At 59.8% G+C, this 11381-nt stretch overlaps 1 protein-coding gene across 2 annotated transcripts; it reads left to right on the forward strand.

Moving 5' to 3' along the window:
• Positions 1–1741: 1741 nt before the first annotated feature.
• Positions 1742–10909, forward strand: NFATC4 (nuclear factor of activated T cells 4). Of its 2 annotated transcripts, none has more exons than XM_004283117.4 (10): positions 1742–2033; positions 3134–4229; positions 5563–5725; positions 6322–6521; positions 6815–6987; positions 7466–7606; positions 8526–8581; positions 8863–8989; positions 9175–9753; positions 10487–10909. In XM_004283117.4, exons 1-10 carry the CDS (start codon positions 1934–1936, stop codon positions 10552–10554), a joined length of 2703 nt encoding a protein of 900 aa, XP_004283165.1. In that variant the 5' UTR covers positions 1742–1933; the 3' UTR covers positions 10555–10909. The 2 variants fall into 2 exon arrangements, with proteins under 2 accessions (XP_004283165.1, XP_049562078.1); XM_049706121.1 differs by having other exon boundaries at positions 1833–2033; positions 9175–9435.
• Positions 10910–11381: the final 472 nt, after the last annotated feature.

Below are 11381 nucleotides of genomic sequence, written 5' to 3' on the forward strand. Positions count from 1 at the left end.
GTGTGTGGGATCAGGGGCTGGAGCGGGGTCGAGGTCTCTACCCCTGCCCTTCTCGCCTCCGCTTCCCAAGTTCCTCTGCCCGCCTTTTAGGTGGAGGCTGGCCGGACGTTTCAGGATGTTCCTCGCTCTCCCTCCCTGTGGGTCTCTCCTTCCTTTATTTCCGAGATGAAGCTGGAAGGGAAATGTAACCTGAGGAGACCAACCGAGGGGGAAAAAAAAGAAAAGAAAAAAAAAAAATCAAACCAGGCCGCCTCCCCGCTCGGCCTCGGAACATTCTTCCCTCCCCGCCCGCCTGGCTTCTTCTCCCCGCCCCTCCGGCGTCTGGGCCCTGGGCTCGCCGCCGGGGCAGCTCCGCACGTCACTGGGGTCCCCCGGGGCTGGGGGGGTCCCCAGGGCGGGCCAGAGGAAGGGTGGGAGGGGTGGGAGGGAAGGGAGGGGAGCCGCATCGGCCGCAGCGGAGCTCGGGCCGGCCGGGCCGGGCCAGCCCTCCCCTCTTTCCCGGCCCCGCCGAGCCTGTTTCTCATTAGAGTAACGGGCGCGGTCCCACCCCGGCTGCGGAGTGTTTGTAAACGTCTGACCCGAGGGCCGTCGCTTAACCCTTTAGATGCGGGGCTGGGGGCGCGGCCCTGAGCCGGAGGGATTTAGATTAAAGATAGCTGCGGCTTGTTAGACAGGTTTGTAGCCTACGGTCTGCTAGGGGGAATGGTACCCGCCTCCCACCTCCCACCTCCCACCCCCCACTCCAGTCCGGCGTCCAAGTAACTAATCTCGATCTAAATCCCTCTCACACGACAGGGCCCCACCATGCCTGCCCTTCCTAGAAACTCCAGCCCGAGTCTTTCTTCCTCCTCCCGCACAGGTGACAGGTGTCCAACTCTGGGGCCCACAAGGTCGCTGGGCTGCGGGGCTCTGGTAAACCTGGTCAGGATTATCAGGAGAGCTGGAGCGGGTTGCCATCGGATCTGAGATACACTCCAGACTAAGGTTCTAGGGAGGAGGGAGCCGACTTTCCTAAGGGGCTAATTAATGGCCCCTCTGGGCGGCTGAGACTAGGGCAGCGGTAAAGTCCGGCCTGGATCCTCGCCCATCAGGAGCCGTGGACCTTTGAACAGTGACCCGAGACCGCTAAATGTTCTTCATTTTGGGGGGAGGGGGAGAGATGACCGGTGGAGGGCCTGATTCGGCAGGTCAAAGGCTTCCAGAAGGCCTCGGCAGAGCGGCCTTAGGCTAGGGTCTTCAAAGGAACGGCTTTCTCCTCTTCAGAGCAGCCTGGAGCCATTCTCTAACCCCAGAGCCTGGCTGGCCTTAGGCTTGGAGGAAAAGGGGAGGAGAGGTGGTCCTTCCTTGCTAGTTGCTGGCTGCACAATTCTTCAGAAAGTGTCTTCCCCGGGCCCTCTACACTGTGGGCCCAGGATGTGGCCCCTTTAAGGCGCTCGGACCCGGAGCCCCTGAACTTAGACTAAGTTGGGGATTGTGGTGGTAGTGCTCCCTGCGGGGAAATGATTGTCACAACTGAGGGCCAATAGGCATCATTATGGTCCTACCACGCTTGAGAGACCGTTTTCCAATTCAGTTTTTTTTTTTTTTTTTGAGGGGGAGGGACTGGAGAGAGGAGAGAGAGAGAGAGAGGGAGGGAGGGAGGGAGGGAGGGAGGACAAGGGGCGCGTGGTTTTCCCATCTCATCCCTGGAGGAGGGGCTGGAGCATCCCGGGCAGCCAATCAGAGAGAGGCTGGGGGGGCACTTTGAAGAAGTTTGGGGAAAAAAGTTTGGAAAAGTTTCTATAATAACGAGGGGGCGTCCGGAGGGAGGCGGCGGCGGCGGAGGAGGGGGCGTCTCAGAGAAGGGAGGGCGGGAGCCACGGGTCAAGATACTGCAGCCTCCTGAGATCCCCCCTCCCACCCAGACCGGGACCTGGGGGCTCTGGCCGGATCCATGGGGGCAGCAAGCTGCGAGGATGAGGAGCTGGAATTTAAGCTGGTGTTCGGGGAGGAAAAGGAGGCCCCCCCGCTGGGCGCGGGGGGGTCGGGGGAAGGTCAGTGCGGGGCTGGGGAGGGGTCTTGGGGTCCGTGAGGGAAGGGCGCAGGGATCCTGAGTCTGGGGACTTTCGGGCAGAGAGCCTGGGGTGAGAGATGAGGGGCTCAGAGGTTGAGGGGAGGTGCGGGGCTCGGGGGTCTGCGGAGGTGAGGCTGGGGACCCGGCACCACTTTCTCCTTTTTAGGTCGTGACTGGGGTGGGGGTGGGGGGTGCCGTTGGCTGCGCGCCGCCTCTCGGCTGGGCTGTCACTGGGATGCGGGGCGGGCGGGAACAGCGGTCCCGAGAGCCCCGGGCGCTGCCAGGGAAAGGGGAGATTGGGCTCCGGAGCTTGCCCCTTGGGGACCGAGCCCTGGGCCCGCAGACGGGACGCCAGGGGCTGGGGGCGCTCTCAGGCCCAGCCGGGGCGCCCCTCCCCCTCCCCCGTCTGGCCGCAATGAGAGGCAGATGGCGGGGATTGAGCCGGGGGCGGCGGCCGCCGCTCGCACGGAATCCGCGCAGCCCGCGCCACCCCCTCCCTCGCCCGGCCGGCGCGCGGCACCCCTCCGCTGCACCCCCACCCCCAGATTGGGGGGAGTGAGGGAGGAGCCACCTTCCCTTGTCATCACAGCCCTGGAGCCCCCCTTCCCCTGGCCACCGTTGCGATGGCAACTGGGGCTCCTGCCAGCGCCGTTTGGGGGTTTGGGAACCGCTGCTAATTGGGTTCATGTGTGAGTCGCCCCCAGCTCAGCCCAATGCTTCCTTAAACACGCCTCCAGGCCCAGCTCCAGCCCCTCTCGACCCGCCTCCCTTACCTTGAGACCCGCCCCGTCTGGTACCCCAGGTCCCAGGGCCAGGAGCTCAGAGTGTGATGTTCTCTGCGTAGGAAAAGACCTGACACGTCTGGCTCCATCCATCTCCTCCACCTTCCCAAGGCCAACTTTGCTTTTGTCTTTGTGGCTCTGAAGGGCACATCAGAGACCTCTCTTTACTGAGGAGGGGGCAGCATGCCAGACTTGGGAGGCTGCCCGCTCAAGGAACCTAGACATCTCACCTGCTTCTCTCTCTCCCCATCTCCTGTGACGTCCCTCTCTCTGTCTCCTTCCCTTCCCATTTTGACAGAACTGGACTCAGAGGACACCCCACCATGCTGCCGTCTGGGCCTGGGGGAGCCCCCTCCCTATGGTGCTGCCCCTATTGGCATTCCCCGGCCCCCACCCCCTCGGCCTGGCATGCACTCCCCACCACCCCGCCCGGCCCCCTCACCTGGCACTTGGGAGAGCCAGCCAGCCCGGTCAGTGAGGCTGGGGGGACCGGGAGGGGGCTCCGGGGGGGCTGGGGGAGGCCGTGTTCTTGAGTGTCCCAGCATCCGCATCACCTCTATCTCTCCCACTCCCGACCCGCCAGCTGCGCTGGAGGACAACCCAGATGCCTGGGGGGAAGGATCCCCCAGGGATTACCCCCCACCAGAAGGCTTTGGAGGCTACCGAGAGGCAGGGGGCCAGGGCGGGGGTCCCTTCTTCAGCCCGAGCCCTGGCAGCAGCAGCCTGTCTTCCTGGAGCTTCTTCTCAGATGCCTCTGACGAGGCAGCCTTGTATGCAGCCTGTGACGAGGTGGAGTCTGAGCTAAATGAGGCGGCCTCCCGCTTTGGCCTAGGCTCCCCACTGCCCTCACCCCGGGCCTCCCCTAGGCCGTGGACCCCCGATGACCCCTGGAGCCTGTATGGTCCGAGCCCTGGAGGCCGGGGTCCAGAGGATAGCTGGCTACTCCTCAGCGCTCCTGGGCCCACCCCAGCTTCCCCACGACCTGCCTCTCCATGTGGCAAGCGGCGCTATTCCAGCTCAGGAACCCCATCTTCGGCCTCCCCAGCTCTGTCCCGCCGAGGCAGCCTAGGGGAGGAGGGGCCTGAGCCACCTCCAGCACCCCCATTGCCTCTGGTCCGGGACCCGGGCTCCCCTGGCCCCTTTGACTACACGGGGGCCCCACCAGCCGAGAGCATCCCTCAGAAGACCCGGAGGACTTCCAGCGAGCAGGCGGTGGCCCTGCCTCGGTCTGAGGAGCCTGCCCCGTGCAATGGGAAGCTGCCTTCGGGAGTAGAGGAGGCTGGGGCTCCTCCCGGGGGTCCTCGGAAGGAGGTTGCCGGCATGGACTACCTGGCGGTGCCTTCCCCACTGGCTTGGTCCAAGGCCCGGACTGGGGGACACAGCCCCATCTTCAGGTGAGGGTTGTGTCTGACACCACTGCTGTCTCCAGTCATCTCACCCAGGAAGCAGGAGGGCCAAGGGATGGGTTTGAAGAAAGGTCCTAGTTCTGTGTCCTTGGCATTTCAAAAGAGAATCTGCTACCAGCTTGGCTGCTGGGAAACTACTGTTTTAGGGAGAATTTAAAAAACACACCCCCTTTGGACAGATGATTTGCAAAAGGACAGTCACTCCCTGTGGATCAATTAGAAAAAGCCCCCCCAGCCCCAGAAGGACCGAGTGGGTAAAGGAGGAATTCCTCTAGGTTGTCCTCCACCCCCAGCTCGGTGCCAGAACATGGGCTGGATTTCAGCCCTACATTGGGCAGCAGGAAGTCTCCCTTCTCTAACTCAATTTCTAGGGCCTGACTTGTGGCTTAAAAGTATACCTGCTAGATTTGAATAAAGTAGCATGTATTTGCAAGTCAAAGGATTCATATTAAACCAAGCAGTTCTTGCTGTTCTTCTACACCTTCCACCCTCAAAGAACCTTGTCCATTTCAATAATCCTAAACCTTTGATGTCAGATCAAGCTGGCTCCATCCAGAAAAGTTTCCCTTAGTTGTTTCCAGACATTGCCAAGTATCACCTGGGGGCAATTACCGGTTGAGACTCCCTGGCCTAGGGTATCTGGGCGCTCACTACAGGAAAGTTGCAGATCCGTAACCCCCAGCTTTCTGGAACCCACCTGTCCAGCCCCAGCTAGTGGAAAGGGCGCTGGCCTGGGAACGGATGTGCTCAGTCCCGGCTCTGTCAGTTGCTGGCTTGCTTAGCCCTCTACGTTCCACCCTCAGTTTCTTTATTTGGGCTTAACAAATTAATAAAGGGGTTAATTTCTGAGACCTTTTCTGGTCTGAAGTTGTGCTTCTTTTCTTTTTTAATGTGGGATCTTAGTTCCCCGACCAGGGATCAAACCCATGACCCCTGCAGTGGAAGGGCAGAGTCCTAACCACTGGACCACCAGGGAAGTCCCTGAAGTTGTGCTTCTTTACTTGACTCTTCCTATCCAGGCTTGGGGGTTAAACTGGGCTTGGGGTTCCTCTGTATCCAGACCTGTGCTCAGAGCTGGGAAGAAGGGGGTCTCAGTCCTGGTGCCCATTTACATACCCTCAACTCAGGGGGCTCTGAGGGGTCTGTCCCCCATCTCCCCTGCTTCTGGACTTGTGGACTGTTTTACTTCGGCTATAATTTTCTTTCTCCCATCCCCACTGCCGCTTCCTCCTTCACATCCTGGGGAGCTGGGACCCAGGGCTGCCCTGATTGGGGTGTGAGGCTGCGGGTGATCAGTGCTCTTCTCTCTGTCTCTGTCCAGGACCTCTGCCCTCCCCCCGCTGGACTGGCCTCTGCCCAGCCAGTATGAGCAGCTGGAGCTGAGGATCGAGGTGCAGCCCAGAGCCCATCACCGGGCCCACTATGAGACAGAGGGCAGCCGGGGAGCTGTCAAAGCTGCCCCTGGTGGTCACCCCATTGTCAAGGTAAGGGGCAGAAGCCAGGTCTGGTAGCCTCTCTCCTCTCCAGTCCCAGATCCCTGCAGATGGGCTCCAGCTGTGCAGACCCATGGCACTGCCCTTTCCCACACTCCCTCTCAGCAATGACCCTGCAGGCGGCCTGGGGGAGGGACTGGTGTTAGGGGAGGAAGGGTGCACTTCAAGGACCCGGATGTACTTTCTACTCCTCTGTCCCTCCACCCCCCGCTCCACTCATCCCATGGGACACCAGCCTTATGTCTACTCTGGAAAATGGTGGCCTGCCAGATGTGGGGGAGGGGTCAGGCTGAGGCCAAAGTTCACTGGGAGTTAGGTTGTCTCTGTTGAGTTGGGCCAGTCTCCCTTGGAAGATTTTCCCCTTTGCCCAGCCCAGTTTGGGCCTCATTCCAAGAATAACACTGAACTCCAGGCCACGTTTTCGCCACAACTGGTGGAGAAACTAGTGCCCAATCTCCCCCTGGAAATCCCTTCCAGGATATCCTTTATCTTTCACTCCTCTCCAGGGGTGGACTGAAAACTTAGGGATGGATGAAGGATGAGACAGTGGGGATTTCAACTGGGTGGCCTTTGTCTCCCTCTGCCAGCTCCTAGGCTACAGTGAGAAGCCACTGACCCTACAGATGTTCATCGGCACCGCAGATGAGAGGAACCTGCGACCTCACGCTTTCTATCAGGTGCACCGTATCACGGGCAAGATGGTGGCCACGGCCAGCTACGAAGCTGTAGTCAGTGGTACCAAGGTGTTGGAGATGACCCTGCTCCCTGAGAACAACATGGCAGCGAAGTAGGTTCCAACTCCACTTCCCTTTATTCGGCAGGCTTGAGGACTAGCCTTTTCCATGGGGTCTAAGCTAGGTCCACTCTTCCTCTCCCCAGAAGAGTTAGACGGCATCCCTAGGAGGTGTCAGGCATTCTCACCATCTAGAAGAGGACTTTGGGGCCGGGCAGTACTCTGGAGAGGCCACCTCTGGGTTCCGATAGCCCCCCATCGTCTCCCAGAGAAGGTCATTTAGGGCTTTGGAGGGAGGGTGATTCTGGCATCAGCTGGGAGGGCTTGCCTTCCGTTCTTGGCTTCAGCATTGACTGTGCCGGAATCCTGAAGCTTCGGAATTCAGACATTGAGCTGCGGAAGGGTGAGACGGACATCGGGCGCAAGAACACACGCGTGCGGCTGGTATTCAGGGTACACGTGCCCCAAGGCAGCGGGAAGGTCATCTCGGTGCAGACAGCATCGGTGCCCATCGAGTGCTGTGAGCAAAGAAGCCCTGTAGCATCTCTCTGTCTCTGGCTAACTTCTTGTCTGTGTGTCTGTCTGCCCATCTCCTCTGCAGAATGTGCGGTGCCCTGCTGGTCCTGGGGACACCTGTAAAGGACCCAGCCCTTATTTCTATCATGGATGGGCTGGGGGAAGTGTTCTACTTTGCCCCTGCTCCAGATTGTGCCTCTGGGTTGGACCAGAGCAACCCTGTCCTCCATCTGCCCCTGGGTATCCCCCATGTATTTGTTTGCATAGCTCTTAGGCCTACCCTGTTCATCTCTGTCTTTCTGCCCAGGAGTGGTTCCTTACGTGGTCTGTGTGACCCCAGAGAGACCATTGTTTTTCTTGTGTGTCTGCTTCTGAGGAGGGCTCCTCCAGGGCCCTGTGACAGTTATTCTAGGGAGGGTTGGGGCACAGGAGGCTATCCTCTCCATACCAGCCAGCCAGGCCTTTCCTGCACTGCTCTGCAGCCCAGCGCTCAGCTCAGGAGCTGCCCCAGGTGGAGGCCTACAGCCCCAGTGCCTGCTCCGTGACGGGAGGGGAGGACCTAGTGCTGACTGGCTCCAACTTCCTGCCTGACTCCAAGGTGGTGTTCATCGAGAGGGGCCCTGGTGAGTATCTATGGGGAGGCGGGGAGGGCAGGCAGGAAGAGCTTGGAACGGGAGGGTGAATGATTTCTGGCACTGTCTCTAAACTAGCAAGTTGAGCCTCAATTTCCTTATCTGTAAAATGGGGCAGATAGACTGCCCGTCCTGTTATACTGTCTCCTCCCCATGCGTACTCTAGGCATCTGAAATGCTCAGGATGGCAAATAAATGTAAGAAATACACATTCTTTTATTGAGGAGTCAGCTTTGAGCTAATTTACCCCCATGTGGCTGGGGAAGATGAGAAGGAAAGAGGTGACTTGTACCCTCACAGGTGGACCCTGAGCCCTTCCTGAGTTATGGGACTGGCAGCACAGCTGTGATTACAGGAGGCTGTGAGGTGCCCCAGAATAGAGCTGCCGGGGTGGAGAAGGGAAGACTGAGGGGCCCAGGTATACTCACCAACCTGAGGCCTCTGCTCTCCCCAACCCTGCCCACCCAAAGCCCCAGCCCTATCCTCAAGTTTAGCGCCCTAGGACCATATCAGAGCAGAGTCAGAGGTTCTGGGTCATGAGACTTGGGGTCTCATAGCCTCCCTTCAAGCTGAGACCCTTTCCTACCCTTGAACTTCTTTCCGGCTCTGTCATGGGAGGGGATGTTTAGAGTTGCATGAGAGGGTTCCAGAGTTGTTTCTGGTCCCTGGACTGGCCCTGCCATTTCTCTTGGCCCCAGCTTGTGGCTCTAGATCTTGGAGACTGTTTAAACCCTGCCTGTCCTATTGTGTTGAGTAAACATGCAGCGGGCTCCTCTGTGAGCTAGGCCTTGTCAGGACCTTCTGAGTCTGGCCGTGGCTCCAGCAGGAGGGGAAATGGCGGAGGCCTGGGCACGGGGCAAGGGGTAGGGGCTGTGCGGCTGGGCTGGAGCTCCCTGTTCTTCCTGCACAGACGGAAAGCTGCAATGGGAGGAGGAGGCCACAGTGAACCGGTTGCAGAGCAATGAGGTACCCGTGTTACTAGGGTCCCCCCTGTGGGTGGGAGTGGGGTGGGAGAAGTCAGGAGATTCTCAGCCGGCTCCCTTGTGCTTGGGAGTGGACTCCAGCAGCTACCTGTTCTTTTCTAGAGGAAGCAACCTGGCCACTCTGGAAGCAGGGACACCTCTAGGGAATGAACTTTGCTCCTTTGTAAATGGAAAAAGCCAGGAGGTGGAGTTAGGGTACTTGGAAGGGCTGGGCTGAGCCTAGATCCCTGAGGGCCCCCTGCCTCATCCTCTGCTCTTCCCCAGGTGACGCTGACCCTGACCATCCCTGAGTACAGCAACAAGCGGGTGTCCCGGCCAGTCCAGGTCTACTTTTACGTCTCCAACGGGCGGAGGAAGCGCAGTCCTACCCAGAGTTTCAAGTTCCTGCCTGGTGCGCTCCGGAACAGCCCATGGTGGGGGGATGCGGACGTGGGGACTGATGCAGGGGCACAGGGATGCAGTGAGGGGTCAAGGGAGGGATGAGACCTAGGGATCGAAGAGACCTAGGGTTGGAGAGTGCGCGGCGGGGAGACTGCCAGCCCTCTCACCAGCGTGTCCTCCTTGCCATCCGTCCAGTGATCTTCAAGGAGGAGCCTCTACCGGACGCATCTCTCCGGGGCTTCCCTTCAGCATCGGGCCCCCACTTTGGCTCTGACATGGACTTCTCACCACCCAGGCCCCCCTACCCCTCCTATCCCCATGAAGACCCTGCTTATGAAACTCCTTACCTGTCAGAAGGCTTCAGCTATGGCACGCCCCCTCTGTACCCCCAGACGGGGCCCCCGCCATCCTACAGACCTGGCCCGCGGATGTTCCCTGAGACTGGGGGTACCACAGGTTGCGCCCGCCCACCTCCAGTCTCATTCCTTCCCCGGCCCTTCCCTAGTGACCCCTATGGAGGACGGGGCTCCCCCTTTCCCCTGGGGCTGCCGTTCCCTCCTCCAGCCCCCTTCCGGCCTCCACTACCTTCATCCCCACCACTTGAAGGCCCCTTCGCTCCCCAGAGCAGTGTTCACCCCCCACCTGCTGAGGGTTACAGTGAGGTAGGGCCAAGCTATGGCCCTGGGGAGGGGGCTCCGGAGCAGAAGTCCAGGGGTGGCTACGGCGGCAGCTTCCGAGACAGTGTCCCTATCCAGGGTATCACGCTGGAGGAAGGTGGGTGTGGGACCAGGGGCTGCGAGTGTGAGTGTGTGCAAGAGATTGCTCTGCATGTTTGCTGAGGGCTGGAGCTTGGCCTCCCAGAGGTTGGGCCTCCGTGGTCCCTCAGGGCCAGCTGGAGGGCCTCAGGAGGCCAGTGCGTGGTGCGTGTGGCCAGTTGAATCCAGTTGAATTCTGAAGGGGGCACGGAGTACCTGCCTAACCTTTCTGCTGCCTCGGCCCTCGGCCCCAGATCACTGAATCTCAGGGCTAGAAGTACTTGCAAGATCATTCAATCCAGCTCCCTCAATCTGCAGACCCAGGCAGTGAATTTCAGAGAGGGGCAGTGGCTTGCTGGTGTCCCAGCCGAGCACGTTTTCCCTTGCCTCAGCTTCCCCCTAAACCTGGTGACAGTGGTCTGGATTGGTGATGAGGGGCCTTCCTATTTCGCCTCTCTTTCCTCCCACTGGCTACACCCACCTCCGGCCCCGCTGACAGCGACTGCCCTGACGCTGCAGGCCAAGCCTGCAGGAAGGGGGCCTGAGAACCCACGTGGATGGAGTTCAGCAAGATTTGATTGAGAGCAGGGGTCAGGACACAGTGGGGAAACTGAGGCCCAGTGGTAGAGAAGCCAGTGCAGGAGGAGCCTGGAGGCGTCCTAGACGGAGGCCTGCCTGGAATGGATTGGGGGTCTCTGGAAAAGGAGGCGACCTGACCCTTGCCCAGTCTCTCAACTGCCCCTCCTTTACAGTGAGTGAGATCATTGGCCGAGACCTGAGTGGCTTCCCTGCACCTCCTGGAGAAGAGCCTCCCGCCTGAACCATCGCCTGGCCCCCGCTCCCCCCTGCCCTGCCCACTTTCCCTTCATCCTGGGATGGCGGTTCCAGAGGCTTGGGGGCCAATCTGGTTCCTCTTTCCCCAGTTTCTTGCCTGCTCTCCCCTGCCCTCCCTTCCCTCCCCTAGCTGAGGTGTGGCCCCCGGGGCCTGGTGCTGCCTTGGAGGGCTGGGGGCGGGGGAATGTGGAGGCCTGGGATGGGGGTGGACCCTGGGGGGGTACTGGGAGCGAGGACTGGAGGACTGCCGGGAGTGAAGGCCGTGTCTAGATTGTGTACAGCCCACGGTGCTGGGAGGCTGGGGCCAGGTTGATGGGTAATAAACTGCTCGCTGACTAGTGTTTCAGGCTCCAAAACTCTTTGGAGAGAGACATGGGGCAGCTTACTCTAGCCCTGGCCAGAGGAGGCTTAGAACCTGGGAAGGGATGGGATGTGGCCGGGAAGATTGCATCCCAAAGAATATCAGTGCGAGGGGGTGGAGAGGATTTGAAGGGTCCCAGAGGCTCCCTAACTGGAGTGAGGTCAGGAGCCAGGGTTTGTAGACCTCTCCTCCCTGGGGATTCAGTTTCTTTTAGGAGCTTTGGGAAGATCTGTGTATTTTCAAGTTACTTTCTCTTGCTACCACCGAGATGATTCTGATTCATAGTCAAGGTCAGGAAACACCAGTCTAGTCCCTCTCCCTCATTTACAAAGGAGGCGTCTACGGCTCAGAGAGGGAAGGGGGCTTGCCCTATGTCACACAGCTAATCAATAGCAGGTTGAACGCTGCACTTCTGGGCTCCTGCCCCCAGATATCCCACCCTCAGATATCCT

The sequence above is a fragment of the Orcinus orca genome, chromosome 2 (genome assembly GCF_937001465.1).
Source record: "Orcinus orca chromosome 2, mOrcOrc1.1, whole genome shotgun sequence".
Taxonomy (NCBI): domain Eukaryota; kingdom Metazoa; phylum Chordata; class Mammalia; order Artiodactyla; family Delphinidae; genus Orcinus; species Orcinus orca.

Excerpts from the sequence above, each read along its gene's own strand:
- NFATC4 (XM_004283117.4), top strand. The coding sequence starts at position 1,934 with ATGGGGGCAGCAAGCTGCGAGGATGAGGAGCTGGAATTTAAGCTGGTG. Across the intron at positions 4,230-5,562 it reads GGACACAGCCCCATCTTCAG|GACCTCTGCCCTCCCCCCGC; the intron begins GTGAGGGTTGTG and ends GTCTCTGTCCAG. Across the intron at positions 5,726-6,321 it reads GTGGTCACCCCATTGTCAAG|CTCCTAGGCTACAGTGAGAA; the intron begins GTAAGGGGCAGA and ends TCCCTCTGCCAG.